This window comes from Panulirus ornatus, chromosome 19, assembly GCF_036320965.1.
Source record: "Panulirus ornatus isolate Po-2019 chromosome 19, ASM3632096v1, whole genome shotgun sequence".
NCBI classification, from domain to species: Eukaryota; Metazoa; Arthropoda; class Malacostraca; order Decapoda; family Palinuridae; genus Panulirus; species Panulirus ornatus.
Genome location: NC_092242.1, coordinates 56,009,052 through 56,034,102, shown reverse-complemented (window position 1 = coordinate 56,034,102; position 25,051 = coordinate 56,009,052). Strand labels below are relative to the sequence as shown.

The window sequence follows — 25,051 nt, the reverse complement described above, 5'->3', positions numbered from 1 at the left end:
CTGGTGGTGGAGGAGGAGGAGGAGGAGGAGGTCGAGTGATGTGGATAGATCATGAGGGTTGGGTCGGGTGGGTTGTGTCCCTCCTGAACCTCATAATGTCCCCAGGTAGAGGAGGTCGTGGGGCAGAGAAGACCCTGGACAAGTCAAACATGTATGCTGTCCGTTTCACTTTACCCACCCACCATTCCCCCCATGTACCTGTCATGGAAGTATCTTAACACATTGTTTATGATTCAAATTCTTAGAAGTCATTCAAATGATAAAGATAATTATAAAAACAACAACCTGGGGCGGGCCATGAAGTGTGGGGGGGCCCGGGCGATGGCCCCACATTATACAAATAACGTTTGCACAGTAAACATTAATCAGTCACTTTCGTCCTCCTTCTGTTCCACCATTGGCGGGGTGGACTGGTATGATGTTCAGTCTTCCACAGTGGACTGGCATGATGTTCAGTCACCCACAGTGGACTGGCATGATGTTCAGTCATCCACAGTGGACTGGCATGGTGTTCAGTCATCCACAGTGGACTGGCATGGTGTTCAGTCATCCACAGTGGACTGGCATGGTGTTCAGTCTTCCACAGTGGACTGGCATGGTGTTCAGTCATCCACAGTGGACTGGCATGGTGTTCAGTCTTCCACAGTGGACTGGCATGGTGTTCAGTCTTCCACACTTGTTTGATATTACTTCCACAAGTCCTGGAGTGTCATGACCCACTGGTGTGTATAAAGTATATATATAAATGTTTTTTTAACTCGTCAGGTGAGGCCACTACTAAACTGGTCCTGATCACCATGTCTCACCCAGGTGTTCCCTGCCAACTTCGACGGAAACACACCGGTCAAGACCAAGTTCGACCGCCTCATCCAGGCCAGATTCCTGGAGATCAGACCCAAAACTTGGAATAACAACATCGCCTTGAGAGCCGAGGTTCTGGGCTGCTTCCACCCCTACCGTGAGTACCATCAGGTTCTTGTGGTTGTGGTTATCAACATCTACTGTGGGTCGGGCGTTACACACACACACACACACACACACACACACACACACACGGATCTTGGGTGTGATGCTCTTCGCAAAATACGTACGTACATCCCTTCAGTAAGTCTCTGGACTGAATTCGTTGTTAGGATAACATGACACATTACGTCTGGTGTGTGTGTGTTGTGTGTGTGTGTGTGTGTTGTGTGTGTAGATTCAGTCTACTGAAAACATTCATGATTGTGACATTTGTTATAGATACGTGCAAGACACACTGCACGTGGAGAATTACATGCACACAGTTAGCACTGGCAGAGGCAATGTCTAATGACACTGTCTACCACGAGAGTGTGAAGGAAAGAGTGGCAGGTAACAGCCATAGGAAGGGTACCAGCTATGGCATTACCCACGTCAAGGAGAGAAAAAAAAAGGAAGTGGGAAAACATTACGATGAAATGTAAGTTTAAATTGGATTCAGTCAAGTGAATAATGATTATGTCTTAGAAATCAGAAATGACGACATGCTGACTCCATCACGCTACAGGGAACTAAGACTAAAGTGACGAATGATATAAAGAAATGGTTTTATAGGAGTCGTGGACGCGTGGAACAAGGCAAGGAAAGGATAGTACGCAGAGAGTCCTGGTTTTAAGGTACTTCATAATGCTTAAAGATGTGTAATAGTTTGAGGCCCAGTAAGTATAAGACTCTCTTCCTGTATCGCTTAATTAGGTAATCACAACCATGTCAGGTAATTACATATGATGAAGGAAGGCATGAGAACTGAAGGTGGAAATATCAATTTTTTTTTCCTCTGCTTAGCTGAGGTGACTACGACGCCAAGGCCTGCGGTGACGACTACTGAGCCACCCCCACCTTACTGCTCACCCTGCCCTGGTCTGCCTGAGGAGTATTACGACAGCTGTGTCTCCTGCTCGTATGGCAAGTACTTCGACGGTGAAGCGTGCGTGGCTGAGGGCTTCTGTCCGTGCTACAAGGATGGCATCGGGTGAGTGGGAGGGTCTCTCTCTCTCTCTCTCTCTCTCTCTCTCTCTCTCTCTCTCTCTCTCTCTCTCTCTCTCTCTCTCTCTCTCTCTGGTGATAGACGTAGAAATCTAGAGATGTAGATGTATATATATATATATATATATATATATATATATATATATCAAAAAACGACCGTTAGTAGCTACGACGTAAGAGCTGATTCTCCCTTTTATCCCTCCAACAGGCACGAGATTTCGTCAATCTTTGAGACCACTGATTGTGATGAGTGCCAGTGTCTGGTGAACGGAAAAGCCGAGTGCACCAAGAAGGAATGCCTACCATGTGACGATGTAAGTCGAAGAAGAATAATCCATATGAATTGTGTAACTTGTATGGAAAAGAAGGTAATGAGGGAGGAGCGATCCACTCCAATAACACACAACTATGGGAACCTTAACCAGGTTTTCACTTGTGTATTTTGCCCAAGCTATGTTGTATGTTGATATTCGATTGCATCACTCCAGCAGAGATATGAGGGTTAGTCTAAGAATACAGCAGCAGAAGTTAGTGGAAAATAGATTAGCAAGAAGAGGAAGCTTATCCGGCTATACATGTCTGTGATGTCATGTCAAAGTGTTTCGTGTGCAGTGTTCATTGGCCTAAAGAGCTGTAACTGAATCTTGAAAGTTCAGGGATAAAACTGAAATCTAGTGGAAGTTATACAGTAAAGCCCTGATAAGTTTTCTCAAGTTATTCAGTTTTCGTAACAAAAGAGCAACGGTCTCTTTGCTGGGTTGAAACAAGATATAGAAAAATTAAAGAGCAACGGTCTCTTTGCTGGGTTGAAACAAGATATAGAAAAATTAAAGAGCAACGGTCTCTTTGCTGGGTTGAAACAAGATATAGAAAAATTAAAGCAACAGAAAATGGATCATATATTCCATGTTGGAGTGATTATCATCTTAGGGAGAAAAAGAAAACGTCTATTTTGAGCAGTATCTATCTCATCTGAGTTTCTTGCACGTCATCTGGTTACAGATGTCCTCTGGTCCTTCATTGAATCGGAGTGTAGACCACTGTGCTGATGAGGTTTATCTATATCAGTGGAAGATTCCTCATGATCTTGTCCACTGAGATGGCGTCAGTTCGCGACTAAAATCATTGCACTTGCCTTCTCCTCCTCCAGGATGAGCAGTCAGTGTTGACCCCTATGTGTGCCTGTGTGTGCAAGCCTTGTCCCGTGGGGACGAAGCTGTGTCCATCCAGCAACTACTGCCTGAACGAGACGTCATGGTGCGATGGTGTCGAGGACTGTCCAGATGACGAGCTGGTTTGCCCGGCCACGACTCCCGGTAAGTCAAGGATTCATCACAGTCGTGACGAGCTGGATTGCCCGGCCACGACTCCCGGTAAGTCAAGGATTCATCACAGTCGTGTCAGACAGACGAGGATCCCCTTCCGTGTGGGCGGTACACTAGAGCGCCAGCCCTTGGTTGCCCGTGTGGCCTTAGTCGGTCTTGTGGTCTTGGCTGGCCATCTGGCCTCGATTTGGCCACTTGGACTTGGTTGGTCCTGTAGCCTTGGTTGGTCGCTCAGTCTTGGCTGACCTTACGGCCTTGTTTGGTCGCTCAACCTTGGCTGGCCTCATCATGGCCTTGGGTTTTTTTTTTCCCGCATTCTTGTTTTCCTCCTCATTGCCTCATTCTGTCTACAAACTTTTACCCGCTGGACTTCCGATGTTTCGTTATATCTCGTGTACTTCCCTCGTACTGGATGTATCTTCTGAGGCAACTCTCACTCCTCTAACGTTCTGTTCTCATGGTGTTAAGAAGCAAGAACCAGCTGCCTCACTTAGTTTTAAGCGAATTTCAGTTGCCTCACACCGTGTCAAGCGAGTAACATTTGCTTCACTTAGTGTCAAGCAAGAAAGCAGTTGCTTCACTTAGTGTTAAGCAAGAAAGCAATTGCTTCACTTAGTGTTAAACAAGAAAGCAATTGCTTCACATAGTGTTAAGCAAGAAAGCAGTTGCTTCACATAGTGTTAAGCAAGAAAGCAGTTGCTTCACCTAGTGTTAAGCAAGAGTGCATTTGCTTCACATAGTGTTAAGCAAGAAGGCAGTTGCTTCACTTAGTGTTAAGCAAGAAAGCAATTACTTCACATGGTGTTAAGCAAGAAAGCAATTGCATCACTTCAGTCAGTCAGACGAACATACAGAATTCTTCATCAGATGTTTCTGAACACATCACATTCCCTGTCATCTGCCTCGCTGATTCCCTCCTCTGTGTTCTGTGACTGACTATTTCCTTCTGTGTTTATGGAGCATGTATGGATAATCATTTGGTCTGTGTACACTTCTTTCACATTTTTCTTCTTTCTTTTATCTTTCATATTCTATTATACTTTGGCGCTGTCTCCCGCGTTAGCGAGGTAACGCATGGAATCTTAATCTTAATATATCTTGATGTATTCATTCGTACTCTCTCATATTTTTCCAGTTCTCTAGGTCTTTCTTATTTTTCTTTGCTGTACGTAACTCTTCCATATGACATCCCTAAATTATTTCCCCTTTTTCAAATCATTTATCAAACTGTATTTGTGGCTCTTGTGTGAGATTTTCTGTACTTCCTGCTATCTGGGCCCACAACTGTGTCTCTCTGTATTGTTACCACAATTGTGCCTCTCTGTATTGTTACCACAACTGTCTCTCTGTATTGTTACCACAACTGTATCTCTCTTGATTTGGTTTCCACCATGATTTTCTACATTTCATTCGTAAACTGAACTTGAGTCATCCATAACTCGGGTTTCAGTTGCACATCCACAGCAGGAGTAGCTAAGTGTACACAGACATGTCCATTTCAGCTGTGACCAACTTGTTTGCTTCGCAGTTGTTGATGTCAGACTTTTTTCTTTCTATCATCTCGCACTAGTGATTCCTGAGGCGTGCCCGACGCCCTTCTGTCCTGACCACTGGACGGTAGTGGTGCAGGCCACGAAGGGTCTCTGCCCGAAGATCGTGTGCGAGCCGCCAGTCATCACCACGCCCTTACCATGCCCCATTCCTCTGTGTCCGCCTCGCTACGATATCGTCCTGGTACCGAAGAAGGTGGGTCGCGTCATGCTTCCCGTAGTGTTACACACACACACTCGCTCTGACAGTCACATATGGATTCAACCCACACCTCGCACCTCCTCACTGACCCGTCCTCACCGACGCCTCTTGCCTCTTCCTCAACAGCTGGGTGATATCTGCCCCAAGTACGAGTGCGTTCCCCCCGCCACAACGATGGAGCCTCCCACCTGCCCTCCGCCAAGTTGTCCTGAAGGCTATGTGGTCCAAGACGAAGACTACTACTATGACTTCATGCAACAGTCGTCGGACGACTTGTGTCCACAGTACCACTGTGTGACATCAGCACCTCCCACTGCACCCTGCCCACCTCCCAACTGCCCGGAAGGATATGAGATCACCTTTGCTGATTCTATGGCGCTGTTGTCATTGTGTCCTCCGGTAGGTTCCTGCTCAAGCAATCCAGAGACAGTCTGCTAGACTCCTCCCCTATGTTGAAGTACGGCCTATATGAATTTTGTCCTTCAATCAAGTCCTCTTCCTTACCTTCATTTTCCTGCTCAACCCTTCCTACTAACTCCCACATCCCCTTAGAAATCCACCTCAGGAGTGTGGAATCTACCGAGTCTCCTACTAAAACATGTATGAATGCTTCCAGCAAAGCTCGGCTCATGTGATCACTCAGTCCTCGATCACTTTGTCTCCTCAGTTATATAACATGTTGTCTGCTATTCTTTTAAAGTCGGTCGTAACTTAGTGATAACTTCAGTAGCCATGTATCAAATGACCAGAGTTAACAGGCAGGAGATTTAGAGAAGAGGGGGCGAGTGTTTGGAAGGAGTGAACACGCCAGATGACAGGGAGGCAACTGTGGTTTGGTATGGGACAAGTTGGCATGAAGGAGTGAGACAGCCATCTTGAACGGCGAGATAAAGTGAGAGAGAGAGAGAGAGAGAGAGAGAGAGAGAGAGAGAGAGAGAGAGAGAGAGAGAGAGAGAGAGAGAGAGAGAGAGAGAGAGGGGGGGGAGGGAGGAGGGGGGGACCAAAAGGGGGGGATGGAAGAACGGAGTGGAAGAAGCTTTGGGGGATCGGGGCCTGAACATTTAGGAGGGTGAAAAAGGTTAACTGTATAGAAGGAACTGGAACTTGTATATAAAACTGTCATATGACTGTTCTACACTATCGTAAGTTTCTCTCTGTATCCGTTTCCGTCAGTTTGAGTGCGTGCCAATCAGCACCACCACAATATGTCCACCGGTGGAATGCCCAGAAGATCTACGCACCATGTACATCCAGGGAACTGAGTCTTCTGCTTGTCCACAGTACACCTGTGTACAGGTCACCACGCCCTTCCCACCCACCACACCAGAAGGCTACACCAAATGTCCTCTCTCTAACGTAAGTATGACGTCAGTGTTTATATAACATGTCTGATATATTTTCCTTCTTTTCGTATCTCTTTTTGATGAAAACGTGTGTATTTTTTGGGGATAACTGCAACATTTGTTGTCTACAGTCAGTACCAAAATGCTCGAGATCAAGGGAACTGCAGGACAGATAGATATTTTTCTCCTAGTCTCTCGACTACCTCATAAATCATTCCATATTTCCACACATTGTGAAGTCACGAGTGGATAAATGGGGCAGAAAGACAGAATGCTAACTAGCTGATAATGTCAGAGTGGATTCACGTAAACAGATAGTCGTCAGAGAGTTAATACTGAACAGATTATGACATACCACAATGCCCCGTGCGTCTGCTTCCATCCTGGAGACTGTAAACACATGGATGCTTAGTCTCACACAGGGGCATCTGGGCAGATGACGTACGGTCAGCACCAGAGGGTGTGGCGGCCAAGGGGGTTGACTGGGAGACGCTGTGGTCTAAACCTATCACACATTTCTTCTCTTTTCTCAACGATGGTTAGTTGTTCTTATGCTCCATCTCTCTCTCTCCCCCTCTCGTCTCCTCCTCATCGTCACCCCTCCATTTTCTTCACTGGTTGATGATACTGACAATATACTGACTATACCAGTGTCCACTGTAAGTTTAGGTTGCTTCCCTCACTAGGGGTCCTCACCTCGATGTCTGCACCGTCTTAGATTTAGGATTCTTTTTGTATTTTACGCTTTTTTTTTCCCCCCTCCACACTCACCCTCACCTACACTAGGCGAGGACTGTGACATACTGTCACTGAGGACTATATAGTATGACTAAAACAATATGTAATCGTGAATAATGTGGGGAGCAGGGGGAGACCTGTGACCCGTGTGACTTGTGTTGTTACAGATTGTAAACGAAGGAGCACGGTGCGTTGGCCTACGTTACATTTCCTTCCCCACACAGATGGTTGAGGTATCATGATGAAATACGTAGCTACAACACCGCAATGTTTCTCTTCGATGATATTGTCTTTGAAGTAGAAGATCTAAGTCTAGAGAGCGTTCTGGCAGAGAGGGTTCTGAATGTCCTACGTAACTTTAGGTCGATGTAGCACGTAACGCTCGATGTAGCACGTAACGCTCGATTTAGCACGTAACGCTCGATGTAGCACGTAACAGTTCTTCCGATTTACTGGCTCATGTACATGGCAGGTGACGAACGCCAGTTGTCAAAGAGAATATTTCGTGGGTTCATGGATGAGTTGTGTGTCTGCACGTCTGAGAGAAGGATTGTGAATACTGGAACTGGAGTGAGATCCTGGAAGCTGGGGAGCTCCCGTCTGGAGTGTACGGCTCCGCCTTTGTTGGTTTATTGTTTTGGAATGTATCCTACAGAGAGAGAGAGAGAGAGAGAGAGAGAGAGAGAGAGAGAGAGAGAGAGAGAGAGAGAGAGAGAGAGAGAGAGAGAGAGAGAGGCAGGTATATACTTTAATCAAAGTGTACGAAGAAAATGTATTTGTTCAAAATGCCTGATGTAAGAGAAATGTTCAGTGTTGTGAGGAAAGTGTGCCAGAGGTTCATCTCTACCGTACAGGATGGAGTAAGATTATCAGAGATTATCTGATGAATGATTTGGTGTTAAGTGTTGACATTTTCCACAGATGGAACTCCCCGTATGTGCAGCCAACGAGGAGTTCTACCAGACCAACCCCGGTGAAGAATGTCCCGAATTTGCTTGCAGTACGTATATCTGGAGTTCAACTGTATTCACATATCTTGACAGATATTCAGCCAGTACTCTGTCTAAGATATTCAGCCAGTATTCTGTCTAAGATATTCAGCCAGTATTTTTCTCTAAGTTATAATTTACTTCTGAATTGTTAGATATGTTTGGAAGACTGTATATACATCACATCCCTATTCTCCTTGGTTTTCCATTAATGTTATCTGTGGATACGTCCTTCCTTTGCGTAAACAGGTAGACGCTGGGATAATTAATATGCTACCTTGACAGTAAAGGGTTTTTGGAGGGTGTTATTCTCTCCAAGAGTTACTCTCAGGACGCAGTAACTTCAGTTATCATATTTACAACACTCTCTCCCATTTGTTGATATCACCACCTGACCCTAATGCAGAAGGTAACGTACTGAAGAGTCTTACAACGTAATCATTTGTTGATATCACAACCTGACCCTAATGCAGTAGCTAACGTATTGAAGAATCTTACAACGTAATCATTTGCAGTTTCCATTTGGACTGGAGAGCCACATTGTAGTGTATGTTCCTACAGAACAGTTGCTTCCGATGTTCACTTTTCGACATAGTCTTATTCATTTAGTATTTTCCTCTTCCTCTATACATCATGTATATCTTCCTTACTCCTATATAGAAGTTTTGCTCATAGTTTTTCAATCCGGTATCCTTGTAACCTGCAGGTACCGTGAACATCCTTCAGGGAGTCTGAAAAATTCTTTTGTAATGAGGTAAAAAAAATTGTATGGGACCCAGTACTTCATGATCTGTGAAGCTCTTCGTGCATGAGAGCAGAAAGAGAGGAATGGCTGGAGGTCAGGGTTCCAGAAGAAATATTAACTACCCGGTCCCTCGACCAAGAGACTTCCCTGGGATAACCTCTCCAGGCCTTCCTCTATATGTGGACACGGTCTCAGTACATCAGAGGACACCCTCTCACTGTGTCGACCCCACAGCCAGACTCCCTCAGTCAGTCATAAGACGTTATTACCCTCAGTCATCTTAACTGCATACTTATCTGTCTAAGATGTTCTTTACCTTCCAGTTGCCTGTTCATTTCCACATTGTATTAACTCTCCAGCGTTGTCTTTGCCCACCATTTCTTTCACCATACCACACTTCTTCATAATTCCCTATTCTAGCCACAATAGTACCTGCACATCACTTTGTTGTGAAAACTGTGGCATGTTTGCATCTTGGTCTCTCCATTGACCTGCTCCAGACCCATAGTTCTCTCGATGATATTAGAATGTAATGAACCTCCTTCACTATGTCTTTCAATTCATGGTGGCTCGCGACTTACATATCAACATTTGTATATGTTTCCTGGAAACTGGTGAACTTAATCTATAGATGAAACAACGTGTCCAAATGTCTGATGCGTTTTTGTTTTGATGTTCTTACAGAGCCGATTGGAAGTCCCGCTCCTACCACCTCCACTGAGCTGCCGAGGCTCATAGACCCGATATGTAAGATTGAGGGTCGGAACTTCCACTCCTTCGATGATTCTAGCTACGAGCTGGAGCCATGTAACCACATCCTGGCTCAGGACAAGATCAACAAAGACTGGGCTGTGTCAGGTAAGACGAATATGTGGGAATGATGAGCTTTCGTGTTGAAGGTGGTGGAGTAATGCATTTGTTAGTAGTATCTTCCCTGTTGTTGTGTGACGGTTCGGATGTGGTGCCATAAAGTGTGTGAGTCAGAGGGTGACGAGTGTAGTGTCAGGTGTTCTCAGACCAGGGTACTGGCGGGAGACGGACTGCATGCACCATCTGGCTCTATGGTTTAGTGATGTATGAGATCTGTATTCTACTCCTACGACCCATCGACTAAGGATCCTGGTACCACTGACTATTTTGGTCTTCTGCAGTATATATGGTAGTTGATTCTCTGCTGTTCTTATAGTTTTCTGCATGACTGTGTTCAGTACTTACACGATATTCTATTATTTTCACTGCGTGGGGCTTTTAAGCAGTCTACAATGCTAATGAGCCGACTGAAAACAATTAACCAAAAGGGAATTCACACCAGCCTACTTTACATACTGAATAAACGATAGTTTCAACTGAAATAAACAATGTCGTTGAATTGCTAAAGTGATACTGAATGTTTCGAAAAGACTTGTACAATTCTAGCTTGAGTAAAGTAGTTATAGTTGAAGATAATGAAACATGAGATCGTGAAATGAGCTTTCTGCAATGAATATTGTTCCATGAGCCTGGAAACATTATGATCAAGGAAGCATACGCCATAACCTTGTTGTGATGGACTCGTAAGACGAGAAAGCATAAGAACAAGCAAGCTAAAGACACTTTCCTTGAAGATGGTGATCCTTAATGGAAGACGGCAGCGTGTTACTCTCACCTGCTTTGTCCAGCCATTGACAGACCACATTGGGTTGGTTGGCTTGTTGATCATTCAGCCCACCAGCTGCCAGGCGTCATTAAGGACGTCAACGTAGGCTACATCCACCAACGGAAGCATCTCTAACACCTTCTTCAGGTGTTCAGGATAATTCTAAGACCACCAGACACTCTTATGTATACAACAGCCCTTGGGATGAAGAGAGATGGGTGGGGAGGTGAGGTCATTGGTGGAGGGTAAGTGGCAGAATGGGAGAGAGAGAGAGGGGGCTATCAAACAGATCTGTATCAGAAGTTGCCACGTTAACCATGCCATGTTTTGCTCTGTCGTGTTTACACTCTGCATAATGCTTGCACTAGAATCACTTCTTCGCATCTGCTACTCTAAGTGGCTTTAGATTTTCCCTGCGGTCCATGAGAAGATCGTACAGTCCTCTGTAGGTCCTGACGCGTCTGCCGTAGGCACATGTTGCTGCAGCCGCCACACAGGAGAATATCCACTCAGCACTGTTGTCTGTATCACGACATCTGGTTAATCTGGTGGTTTCCTTCAAGTGTTGTGTTTGCTTGGCAGATCACCACTGGGTTACTGAAGCACGTATGAGAAAGTGGCAGTGTTCCCTAGTGGGAGGGCGACTCTGCCGATGTATACACGTTGTACTCAAGGGCTGATCTGGATTATCGTCATCTGTACACATTCGCTGATGACATGCTGTAGGATCTGTATTTCCGTAAACGTGTCGCTGATGCATTGGCAGTCGTCCCTCACATGTTTCTGACGACATAATTGTGAACTCCCTTTGGGGGGAAAAAGATATCAACAATTCAAGCGCTGTATTCTATCCTTTCGTCGTAGTTAAGAGTAGAAGTGCATCAGGTCATCTTTGTTTGTTGTCTTTCTGAACATTTGATACTTCAAGACGCTGTCTTGTTTTATAGGCAAAGTGTCCACAAACAGGAGTGACCCCACCTTACTCCTCCTTCTTCAGGGTGGACTGGATGAATGGTTCTGTGTTGTTTGATCTTCGCTTTCATATCTTGTCGAGTGACTCGCCTGGTTGTCGTTGGCAGACTGTGGTAGACGTAACGTGTAGGGACAACATCAGCGATAAGACCAGCATCTGGGAACTCCATGACAGGGGCTGACTCCCACCAACACTCACCGGGGAGGCCTACACTCAGGCCAAACTTTGGTCTCTCTCGAGTCGCGTCACGGGAGAAACTGAGGAGGTGGTCATCTCTGGGGTCTCAATCAGTAGCGGAAGATGAGCAAGTCATTATGATGTTCATGAAAGGCTATCTTGTGGTGTACCACGGTGGTAGTGGCCAGGGTGTGAGGCTAGGTAGTGGAGCTCCCACTGGTGACAAGGTGGGTTAGGATCCGGTCGATCATATTCCTAGACACTGTGACGTGTTGTGTGTAGTCAGCTTGTTAAGGCCTCCTCATCCCGTCACAAGCATCGTTGAGAGGCAGAGTTAGGAGGAATGCTACCGGGTGGGAGAGAGAGAGAGAGAGAGAGAGAGAGAGAGAGAGAGAGAGAGAGAGAGAGAGAGAGAGAGAGAGAGAGAGAGAGAGAGATGCCGTGGCAAAACTTCCGTGTTGTGTGTGGTACAGGAACAGTCAGTGAGCTGGAGTCTATGACTCTGTAATTGCAGGTTTATATTTGTCCATTTGTTTGGCCATAGTAGCCAGGGTTGTGACTTCATGATGGTAGGGGTTTGAGCCTGCAGGACACACCGCCCGCCTCACTACCCTGTATATATATATAACCTGTGTTGTCTCCCGCGTTTCTGCAGTCCACAACAACTGCTCCAAGAGCGAGAAGTGCGACCGTTACCTGAACATCACACAAGAGAACAAGCAGCTGGTCCTCCGCCCTGACCTACTGGTCGTCTGGGACGAGAACACTTACTCAGTCGCTCAGGTGAGTCACCTGCTCGTCTTCTCCTCTCCTGTTACCATCTATACCATGTACTGTTACCCTGTTACCATCTAGTCCTACCCTACTCTGTTACTATCCACTGTTACCCTGCCATGTTACCATCTACTGGCCCACCTGCTGGATAACTCTGTTGTAGATGTGGACACAGGCAACATGGTAGCGAGTCTTTTTAGTAAATTATGAACGTTAATTTGAAGTACCAGACGGTCAAATATTTGATACTTGATTATACACTTGTATACTGTCTCCGGAAGGGCACATAGTGTTTGGGCTTCCGCTTATTTCGCTAATTATTTCTTGTCTCAATATCAGTAATTACCGATTGATGCCTTGTTAGTACATTAGCAGAGACTGAGCGGGGAGAAGTATGTAAGTGCACCAGCTAAGTCGTGAAGGTCGAAAATGTAAAAAAAAATGATGTTTTATAGAAAACGTAGGTTTTTATAAGGGAAACTAATGTAAGTTCCACTGGTGGTTGTAGACCTGACTTAATGGAGGAGAAAACTTAAAGGGAAATATGAAGGAGGAGAATTCTCCACCATCGGTATAAGAAGGAAGATGGTGTCATTAAAGCCAATCCTCGTGTGGCTGGTCTCTACACATAAGCTATGGGAAGCAGCAGCCTGTCGTTTGCTGCCAGAGATGACTTAGAGAAACGTTTGTACCAAGTAGTTGGTAGTAAGCAGCCACCGAGCAGGGTACTTGGAGACGGTACTGATGGCTGCACACTGACACAGTATTGTAGTGGCTGTCACGTTCCTTTCCTTGGCCCAGGTTGTTATCTTCTCAACCTATTCTATTAAAAACACGTGAAAGTGGAACAGAGCAAAGTCTCTCTGAAGGTGAATAGGAAGGGCGTCACCAGCCCAGAATGACCACATGGTTCCCAGGGCCTCCACCTTGACCTCCACCGGATGACCAGGACCCACCTCACACGTCTGTGGACCTGGAACTTCTGGAGAAGCTCCTGCAGTGTTCATGGTCTCTGATCCCACACGTTCTTATTAGAACACCTTCAGTCTGCTTCCTCACCTGATGATGATGATGTGTTCTCTGAGGCCCAGGTGTCTAAGGCTACCATCCATCTCCTATGTGTCAAATCTCAACCAACAATCTCCCCCACACTTACTGTTCCACTGATAGTGTTTGCTGTATTACAAGATCACGTACGGTTCACCTTGATTTTAACTCCCTCAACCTGGCTTATGATCATTGCCTTACTCTCTCAAACTCCTCTATTATGCTTCGTGTATCCTAACCACCCACTCTCTTCCCCAGTTCCCCCAGCTGTGTAGGACTCTTCTAGAACCATCTGGCGTCCTGCAGGAGGTTTTGCTGTTCCCGCTGCTGCCAGCTTCATGTTCCTAGCTTTTATTTACTTGCCTCTCTCATATCCAGACTCAGTCACAACTTCCAGCTCTTTGTCATGGAAACTGACCTTCCAGTCTGACCTTCCCTGCCATTCCAGAACCAGTCGTCCTACTTTCATCCTCATTCGCTGTCCTCCTTCTCCTTCCTCCTCCTCCTCCTCCTCCTTCTCCTCCTCCTCCTCCTCCTCCTCCTCCTCCTCCTCCTTCTCCTCCTCCTCCTCCTCCTCCTCCTCCTCCTGTATGCGTACATACGTACTCTCTCCTTATCAATTTTGATTTTCCTGTTACGTGAAACATTTGAATATCGCAGTGCACTTTGATCCCTCTGTTAAGATCTCCTAAAGTTGTAGAATAACCTCATATGAACAGAGCGTTTCTTTCTTCTTTTTCAATATATTTAATAGCACTTAAATGTCCATGAGAATTGTTTACCTGATTGTTTGCAGATGACGGTTGAACTGGATGTTAAATGTTTACATGTTTCCATATAAACAATCACAGTGTTCCTCAGGTTACCCTGACTATGGATGGTAATATTGTTATAAAGTCACATGTGTTGATATCATCCACCTCCAGGCTCAACGAATTGGCACATCCACCAACACCTTCAGCATCTCGCGAGTGGGTAACTCCATCCACTTCGAGTCGAAGAAGTATGACTTCACCGTCGAGTGGAACACCGAGATGAACATCAACATTGTGGTACGTCAGAATGTTCATTGTCTGATGTTTGGTATTATTATAGCAACACCCCGTGTCAGTATCTCTCTTTCTGTATACTCACACTGTCTTTCCACACTGTCCATCAGACATATCATCCAGGGCCACACTGTCCATCAGTTGCTCCATCCAAGGCCACACTGTCCATCAGATACACCATCCAGGGCCACACTGTCCATCAGATACACCATCCAGGGCCACACTGTCCATCAGATACACCATCCAGGGCCACACTGTCCATCAGATACACCATCCAGGGCCACACTGTCCATCAGATACACCATCCAGGGCCACACTGTCCATCAGATACACCATCCAGGGCCACACTGTCCATCAGATACACCATCCAGGGCCACACTGTCCATCAGATACACCATCCAGGGCCACACTGTCCATCAGATACACCATCCAGGGCCACACTGTCCATCAGATACACCATCCAGGGCCACACTGTCCATCATATACACCATCCAGGGCCACACTGTCCATCAGATACACCATCCAGGGCCACACAGCCAAACCTTCAAAATATATTTCATTATGTTTATTGTTGATTTCAGCTGAATGACTGAACTACATATAATTCTTCTAATAAATGTGTGTAGGAAAGTGTCATGGAGTCATCTTCAACTTCATTGATTCATAAATAAGCTGTATGATGAGACTGGTCATACAGACAACATAGAAAAGATTCGAAAGTTGCATAATGCCCCACGAATGTAGAACTCCCTCCCCGTACAAGAGATGGGGCCCCACGAGTGTAGAAGTCCCTCCCCGTACAATACAAGAGATGGGCCCCCACGAGTGTGGAACTCCCTCCCCGTACAATACAAGAGATGGGGCCCCACGAATGTAGAACTCCCTCCCCGTACAATACAAGAGATGGGGCCCCACGAGTGTAGAACTCCCTCCTCGTACAATACAAGAGATGGGGCCCCACGAGTGTAGAACTCCCTCCTCGTATAATACAAGAGATGGGGCCCCACGAGTGTAGAGCTCCCTCCTCGTACAATACAAGAGATGGGGCCCCACGAATGTAGAACTCCCTCCCCGTACAATTCAAGAGATGGGGCCCCACGAGTGTAGAAGTCCCTCCTCGTACAGTACAAGAGATGGGGCCCCACGAGTGTAGAACTCCCTCCTCGTACAATACAAGAGATGGGGCCCCACGAGTGTAGAACTCCCTCCTCGTACAATACAAGAGATGGGGCCCCACGAGTGTAGAACTCCCTCCCCGTACAGTACATTTTAGCAACTAAATAATCACACTCACATTCCACACATTTTGCAGGAATTCAGATCTTCATTCTTCCATCCCCTGCTCATCCTCCTGCATTCATTCCTTGTTTACATCATGAAAGAAGTGTCAGGTTAATTACTCTTTATGACAGTTTGATCCTAAGTGATCATTAGTTCCTCTTAAGATTGTCTGCACTGTGTACTGTTACCTTCGTCCATCATTCACTAAAGTCTCCAGCGTTATCCATCGTCAGTTTTATAGCGTTTGCTACGTACTGGCTGCTTCTGTTACGTATGGGCTGCTTCTTTTACGTACGGGTTGCTTCTGTTACGTACGGGTTGCTTCTGTTACGTACTGGTTGCTTCTGTTACGTACTGGTTGCTTCTGTTACGTACTGGTTGCTTCTGTTACGTACGGGTTGCTTCTGTTACGTACTGGTGGCTTCTGTTACGTACTGGTGGCTTCTGTTACGTACTGGTTGCTTCTGTTACGTACTGGTGGCTTCTGTTACGTACTGCTTGCTTCTGTTACGTACTGGTGGCTTCTGTTACGTACTGGTGGCTTCTGTTACGTACTGGTGGCTTCTGTTACGAACTGGTGGCTTCTGTTACGTACTGGTGGCTTCTGTTACGTACTGGTTGCTTCTGTTACGTACTGGTGGCTTCTGTTACGTACTGCTTGCTTCTGTTACGTACTGGTGGCTTCTGTTACGTACTGGTTGCTTCTGTTACGTACTGGTTGCTTCTGTTACGTACTGGTTGCTTCTGTTACGTACTGGTGGCTTCTGTTACGTACGGGTTGCTTCTGTTACGTACGGGTTGCTTCTGTTACGTACTGGTTGCTTCTGTTACGTACTGGTTGCTTCTGTTACGTACTGGTTGCTTCTGTTACGTACTGGTTGCTTCTGTTACGTACTGGTTGCTTCTGTTACGTACTGGTTGCTTCTGTTACGTACTGGTGGCTTCTGTTACGTATTGGTGGCTTCTGTTATGGTGACTGAGTGGTATGTAGGACTTCCTTTCGTACTGTAGAGTTCGTGATTGCTCTATACATAAGGAGACATATATTGCCACTGGCCTCACTCTACCTCCTCCACAGCTTGGGAAGCACCTGGTGAATCAGGTTGACGGTCTGTGTGGCTTCTACACTGGCGAGTCCAGCGATGACAAGACCAAGCCTGACGGTGCTCTGACGACCAGCATCAAGGAGTACGGTGACTCCTGGGCCATGGAAGGCGACGTCTGTGAGGAGAAACCCAAGTGCACGCCGAACGTTACCAGCACAGCGTTCGACCTCTGCACCTCCCTGCAGTAAGTGCACCGAGCTGGCTCTCGGGTATCACACGTTCCTCGAGGTAGACTCGTGTACATGCCATTGCCAAGTGTACGCTCGTCTCGAGATCATTTCTACTCGTACATGGACGGTTTATGTAGAATGGTGAGTGGGTTTATGGTTGACCGACTACTGTAGCCTCTTAGCCATGATGTGGGGTATGGAAATGGAAATAGGCGTTTATGATACATAGCTTAAAGTGTGAGACGGTAATAATATCAGCAGAAATGTTTTTGATTAAGGATGTACGGCATGTGTACGAGTAGGAAGAGAGGAGAGTAATTGGTTCCAGGTGAAGGTCGGCCAGTAATAGGGATGTGTGTCGGATGTCTCCATGGTCGTTTAATTTGTTCATAGAAAGAGAAGGTTCATAACACAATCACGTGAGTATCGTACAGTACAAAGTGGTGACCTAAAGCAGTGTCGTGTATGTATCTGATAACAGTGTGGTAACCATGGGTCTTCCCCTGAGTGTTTGCCTGTAATGAGGTAGTGTGTTATTGTTTGTGTTGTGTTGTCTTACCTCCTGTCATAACCTCTGGGCACTTATGAGCGTTCGTACCACAGGTAAGCTGATGGTCATAGCGTAGTGTAGGTATTGATATGGTTTTATTCTGTTATTATATATCGTAACCGTAAGGTTTCATCTGTGTATTGTTATGACCGCTTGCCTCCTCCCTCAGGTCGAAGCCATTCTCCGAGTGCCACAGCACCGTGGATCCGGCGCCATACATCAAGAGATGCGTCAACACCATGTGTGAATGCCTGAGCGGTGACAACCATAAGGACGAGTGTCTGTGCCAGGAACTCACGCACTACGTCACGGAATGCCTGGAGAAAAACCCAGAGGTTCCCATCTCAGACTGGCGTATTGCTGCTAAATGCTGTAAGTCACACGACGCAGAACTTGGCCACAGTATTTCCTTTGTGATCTCGCTCCTCCTCCTTTACGTTACTCTCTGTAACGGGTATAAAGTTCAGTGTGCGGAACTGTGTGTGCAGTGGCAAACCTGAAGGGTTGATCCCCTCAGTGTTTTGTTACGTCCAACCTTAACTCTAGGACCATCTACGAGGCTGAGGCTGGTGACTGTGGCCTCTGGTATTGTCTACTTCTTGTGGTTCCTAAGACGTCACGAGCAACTGAATGTAGATATAGACATGATGATCACACGAGTTCATGATGCAAGTACTGACACCTGATGAGGTGGATTGTCTCCACGAAACATGTCCTGCCACATGTTTAGAAAAATCACACGTCAAATGAAATTGTATGAACTCCTACTGAGGTGCAATTTCACCAGTATTCGAATCGATACGGCCTCTTATGTTTTCCCACATAAATCCTCACTATCTGTGCAGTATGGTAGTATGAACACAAGTCCTGACAATAACAGATGCATTTCATGATTCTACATGATGCACGAGTTATCGTTGCTCCTCCTCAGGTCTTCCTTCCTCACTTCTTCCTCCTGATCATTACCCTTCCTAATACTCACGCACACCGGAAGGCCTTTTTTCACTGTTCTATTCAGTGCTTGATGTGCTGTACTGCCCTCTCAGTCATCGCTCGCCCCACACATGACTTGGTGAGCCGTACCGAAGGTGTCCCATGCCTCGTACATGGCATCAGAATCTGTCGTCCAGTAAACACATCAGTCTTGTGTCGTCTCTCGTCCCTCTGCTTGTATCATGTATCATCTGTGGACATTCTTCAGTGTGATATGTATATATGTTCACAACGCATACTTTCTGATGTCCATAGTCCAAACTATGTCTTGTACGTGTCTGTCATATCTAGATTACCCCTTACGGGAGATATGAACCAGTTTTACTTGTCTTGTATTCCTCATTCACTTCTCTCTCACATTCCATTCAATCGTACATACATGAGCACATCGTGTGAGGGGCGTCAGGCACCATTATCCTTGGCCTCAGCCTCACTCATCATGGTGGAGGGGCAGGTGGCGTCCAGAGTCCTGCCGTAGACTTGCTCCCTTGCTCTCCTCATTAGGATCTGCTGTGCTTAATCATTGCAAGTGTCGTGTTGTATCAGGGAAAAGTATAGGATTTTCGGACAAAGTCGCACTCTGTCATACCTTGAAGGATACTATCCTACTCAGTATATGATGTGAAAGGTCAATGGGTAGAATGATCACTTCATTTTAGCCATGTAAACACTACTTCAGGATCTAACACTACTTCAGGATCTAACACTACTTCAGGATCTAACACTACTTCAGGATCTAACACTACTTCAGGATCTAACATTACTTCAGGATCTAACGCTACTTCAGGATCTAACACTACTTCAGGATCTAACACTACTTCAGGATCTAACATTACTTCAGGATCTAACACTACTTCAGGATCTAACACTACTTCAGGATCTAACATTACTTCAGGATCTAACACTACTTCAGGATCTAACACTACTTCAGGATCTAACATTACTTCAAGATCTAACACTACTTCAGGATCTAACACTACTTCAAGATCTAACACAACTTCAGGATCTAACACTACTTCAGGATCTAACACTACTTCAGGATCTAACACTACTTCAGGATCTAACACAACTTCAGGATCTAACATTACTTCAAGATCTAACACTACTTCAGGATCTAACATTACTTCAGGATCTAACATTACTTCAGGATCTAACATTACTTCAAGATCTAACACTACTTCAGGATCTAACACTACTTCAAGATCTAACACTACTTCAGGATCTAACACTACTTCAGGATCTAACACTACTTCAAGATCTAACACAACTTCAGGATCTAACATTACTTCAAGATCTAACACTACTTCAGGATCTAACACTACTTCAAGATCTAACACTACTTCAGGATCTAACATTACTTCAACATCTAACACAACTTCAGGATCTAACACTACTTCAGGATCTAACACTACTTCAGGATCTAACACTACTTCAGGATCTAACACTACTTCAGGATCTAACACTACTTCAGGATCTAACATTACTTCAGGATCTAACACTACTTCAGGATCTAACACTACTTCAGGGTCTAACACTACTTCAGGATCTAACACTACTTCAGGATCTAACACTACTTCAGGATCTAACACTACTTCAGGATCTAACACTACTTCAGGATCTTCCATCTGATGATTCTTATGTATGGCCTCATATCGTGGTAGAGCAGCGTCACATGGTGCGTTGTACAATTTTATACGCAATTGTTTCAGTAAAACACAATTGTTTTCCATTGTTGTTGCCCTCCTCTCTGTATGTATACATACATCTCTCTAAGTCTCTGCCATTGTACATCTGCTTCCCTCCCCTTGTGTATGCCGACTATCCCAGCCTTTTAACCCCATTCCGTAGTTCCTCTGCTCATCTGAGTCATAATAGAGTTGATGAACTCGAAAAAACATATATATTTTCAGGTTGCTACAGTGTTCAAAGTAGTGGGACACTTTGTAAAGTATGTAGACTGGTGGTGTGAGCTTGCAATTAGCTCTGGGAAAAAAGCAACTGTAAACTGAGAACTTGGGAGTGGAATTCACTTATGTTTTAGTATGTGAATTCTATTTTATCATTCAAATGTTTGGAACATTATACATACTATACAAGACAGTCAGTCATGCATGGTAGAATGTACTGAACCAAAAGCTTCATAAGCCTTTGATCTATTATAACTTGCACGTCGTTGTGGACGCTTTATTTATTGACCCTAAGATAATATCCTTCTCTGTTATCCTCATGTCAAACGTGTTATCATCTCCAGATAAGGAGTGTGGACCGGGAGAAGTCTACCGAGACTGCTTCCGAGGCAAATGTGAGAAGACATGCGAGAACCTACATGATGAAAATCATTGCCAAGAGGAGGAGGGTTCGTGCACGCCCGGCTGCTTCTGTACCCCCGGCCTGGTGCGGAAGGGAGAGCGGTGCGTCGTGCCTGAGGAGTGCAGGGACTGCATCTGTGAGGGTTACGGCGACCCACACTACACGACCTTTGATCGACATAGTTACACCTTCAACGGCGAGTGTTCATACGTTGCAGCCAGGGACACTGACCCGCGCGGGCAACACACATTCCAGGTGTGTGATCCCTCCCTCCTTGTGAGGTCGTCTTTGTACCTTCTGTGCGTCTCAGACTTGGCCGAACTTTTGTTACAAGATTCGTTAATGTTTGTTCTCCAGTGACGCAGATAACCTCCCACTCGGTCAGCAGTAGAACCTTTGTCATCAGCACCAGCTGTACGATGTTAGGTTGTGTGGATGTAGCGTCAATAGGACCAGCTGTACGATGTTAGGTTGTGTGGATGTAGCGTCAATAGGACCAGCTGTACGATGTTAGGTTGTGTGGATGTAGCGTCAATAGGACCAGCTGTACGATATTAGGTTGTGTGGATGTAGCGAGTCATGAGGACTCAGCTGTACGATGTTAGGTTTTGTGGATGTAGCGATGACATCTGCCGTATGATAGAGTAGATGACATTAATCATCCGTCGTTGTAAACAATATGAGAGGTGAACTGAAGGGTTGACCACTCCTCCCACTGATGAACGTCTCTCAGTTCCGGGAGGATCTAGTCCCTGTGGCACCACCACTTCCTCAGATGCTCCACGTTCTCAAGTCATTAACTGTTCTTTCAGGAATATTTTGATTCCTTTTCCAGATTCGCTTCACATTTTACCATTTTCCTTGTACATGGTAGTTTGTGGTTATGTGTTAGGCTTCCTCCATCACTGCCATGTACATGGTTGTTTGTGGTTATGTGTTGGACTTCCTCCATCACTACCATGTACATGGTTGTTTGTGGTTATGTGTTGGACTTCCTCCATCACTACCATGTACATGGTTGTTTGTGGTTATGTGTTAGGCTTCTTACATCACTACCATGTACATGGTTGTTTGTGGTTATGTGTTAGGCTTCCTCCATCACTACCATGTACATGGTTGTTTGTGGTTATGTGTTAGGCTTCTTACATCACTACCATGTACATGGTTGTTTGTGGTTATGTGTTAGGCTTCTTACATCACTACCATGTACATGGTTGTTTGTGGTTATGTGTTAGGCTTCTTACATCACTACCATGTACATGGTTGTTTGTGGTTATGTGTTAGGCTTCCTCCATCACTACCATGTACATGGTTGTTTGTGGTTATGTGTTAGGCTTCTTACATCACTACCATGTACATGGTTGTTTGTGGTTATGTGTTAGGCTTCTTACATCACTACCATGTACATGGTTGTTTGTGGTTATGTGTTAGGCTTCTTACATCACTACCATGTACATGGTTGTTTGTGGTTATGTGTTAGGCTTCTTACATCACTACCATGTACATGGTTGTTTGTGGTTATGTGTTAGGCTTCTTACATCACTACATGTACATGGTTGTTTGTGGTTATGTGTTAGGCTTCTTACATCACTACATGTACATGGTTGTTTGTGGTTATGTGTTAGGCTTCCTCCATCACTACCATGTACATGGTTGTTTGTGGTTATGTGTTAGGCTTCTTACATCACTACATGTACATGGTTGTTTGTGGTTATGTGTTAGGCTTCTTACATCACTACATGTACATGGTTGTTTGTGGTTATGTGTTAGGCTTCTTACATCACTACATGTACATGGTTGTTTGTGGTTATGTGTTAGGCTTCTTACATCACTACATGTACATGGTTGTTTGTGGTTATGTGTTAGGCTTCTTACATCACTACCATGTACATGGTTGTTTGTGGTTATGTGTTAGGCTTCTTACATCACTACCATGTACATGTTGTTTGTGGTTATGTGTTAGGCTTCTTACATCACTACCATGTACATGTTGTTTGTGGTTATGTGTTAGGCTTCTTACATCACTACATGTACATGGTTGTTTGTGGTTATGTGTTAGGCTTCTTACATCACTACCATGTACATGGTTGTTTGTGGTTATGTGTTAGGCTTCTTACATCACTACCATGTACATGGTTGTTTGTGGTTATGTGTTAGGCTTCTTACATCACTACATGTACATGGTTGTTTGTGGTTATGTGTTAGGCTTCTTACATCACTACCATGTACATGTTGTTTGTGGTTATGTGTTAGGCTTCCTCCATCACTACCATGTACATGTTGTTTGTGGTTATGTGTTAGGCTTCTTACATCACTACATGTACATGGTTGTTTGTGGTTATGTGTTAGGCTTCTTACATCACTACCATGTACATGGTTGTTTGTGGTTATGTGTTAGGCTTCTTACATCACTACATGTACATGGTTGTTTGTGGTTATGTGTTAGGCTTCTTACATCACTACATGTACATGGTTGTTTGTGGTTATGTGTTAGGCTTCTTACATCACTACCATGTACATGGTTGTTTGTGGTTATGTGTTAGGCTTCTTACATCACTACATGTACATGGTTGTTTGTGGTTATGTGTTAGGCTTCTTACATCACTACATGTACATGGTTGTTTGTGGTTATGTGTTGGACTTCCTCCATCACTACCATGTACATGTTGTTTGTGGTTATGTGTTAGGCTTCTTACATCACTACATGTACATGGTTGTTTGTGGTTATGTGTTAGGCTTCCTCCATCACTACCATGTACATGTTGTTTGTGGTTATGTGTTGGACTTCCTCCATCACTACCATGTACATGGTTGTTTGTGGTTATGTGTTAGGCTTCCTCCATCACTACCATGTACATGTTGTTTGTGGTTATGTGTTGGACTTCCTCCATCACTACCATGTACATGGTTGTTTGTGGTTATGTGTTAGGCTTCCTCCATCACTACCATGTACATGGTTGTTTGTGGTTATGTGTTAGGCTTCTTACATCACTACATGTACATGGTTGTTTGTGGTTATGTGTTAGGCTTCTTACATCACTACATGTACATGGTTGTTTGTGGTTATGTGTTAGGCTTCTTACATCACTACATGTACATGGTTGTTTGTGGTTATGTGTTAGGCTTCTTACATCACTACATGTACATGGTTGTTTGTGGTTATGTGTTGGACTTCCTCCATCACTACCATGTACATGGTTGTTTGTGGTTATGTGTTAGGCTTCTTACATCACTACATGTACATGGTTGTTTGTGGTTATGTGTTAGGCTCCCTCCATCACCACCATGTACATGGTTGTTTGTGGTTATGTGTTGGACTTCCTCCATCACTACCATGTACATGTTGTTTGTGGTTATGTGTTAGGCTTCTTACATCACTACATGTACATGGTTGTTTGTGGTTATGTGTTAGGCTTCTTACATCACTACCATGTACATGTTGTTTGTGGTTATGTGTTAGGCTTCTTACATCACTACCATGTACATGTTGTTTGTGGTTATGTGTTGGACTTCCTCCATCACTACCATGTACATGGTTGTTTGTGGTTATGTGTTAGGCTTCCTCCATCACTACCATGTACATGTTGTTTGTGGTTATGTGTTGGACTTCCTCCATCACTACCATGTACATGTTGTTTGTGGTTATGTGTTAGGCTTCTTACATCACTACATGTACATGGTTGTTTGTGGTTATGTGTTAGGCTTCTTACATCACTACCATGTACATGGTTGTTTGTGGTTATGTGTTAGGCTTCTTACATCACTACCATGTACATGTTGTTTGTGGTTATGTGTTGGACTTCCTCCATCACTACCATGTACATGTTGTTTGTGGTTATGTGTTGGACTTCCTCCATCACTACCATGTACATGTTGTTTGTGGTTATGTGTTGGACTTCCTCCATCACTACCATGTACATGTTGTTTGTGGTTATGTGTTAGGCTTCTTACATCACTACCATGTACATGTTGTTTGTGGTTATGTGTTAGGCTTCTTACATCACTACATGTACATGGTTGTTTGTGGTTATGTGTTGGACTTCCTCCATCACTACCATGTACATGGTTGTTTGTGGTTATGTGTTG

The 25,051-nt window shown here is 44.8% G+C and overlaps 1 protein-coding gene across 1 annotated transcript in view; it reads left to right on the top strand.

The window, feature by feature from the left end:
- Positions 1-25,051, top strand: part of LOC139755520 (uncharacterized) — a 135,742-nt gene that overhangs the window by 90,700 nt on the left and 19,991 nt on the right. Inside the window, exons 68-81 of the mRNA XM_071673908.1 lie at positions 811-958; positions 1,807-1,993; positions 2,216-2,321; positions 3,158-3,323; positions 4,903-5,078; positions 5,211-5,483; positions 6,258-6,440; positions 8,087-8,165; positions 9,584-9,757; positions 12,341-12,468; positions 14,433-14,558; positions 16,915-17,126; positions 17,832-18,034; positions 20,907-21,321. Of these exons, the coding sequence (XP_071530009.1) occupies positions 811-958; positions 1,807-1,993; positions 2,216-2,321; positions 3,158-3,323; positions 4,903-5,078; positions 5,211-5,483; positions 6,258-6,440; positions 8,087-8,165; positions 9,584-9,757; positions 12,341-12,468; positions 14,433-14,558; positions 16,915-17,126; positions 17,832-18,034; positions 20,907-21,321 (2,576 nt within the window). The remainder of the gene's footprint in view (positions 1-810; positions 959-1,806; positions 1,994-2,215; positions 2,322-3,157; positions 3,324-4,902; positions 5,079-5,210; positions 5,484-6,257; positions 6,441-8,086; positions 8,166-9,583; positions 9,758-12,340; positions 12,469-14,432; positions 14,559-16,914; positions 17,127-17,831; positions 18,035-20,906; positions 21,322-25,051) is intronic.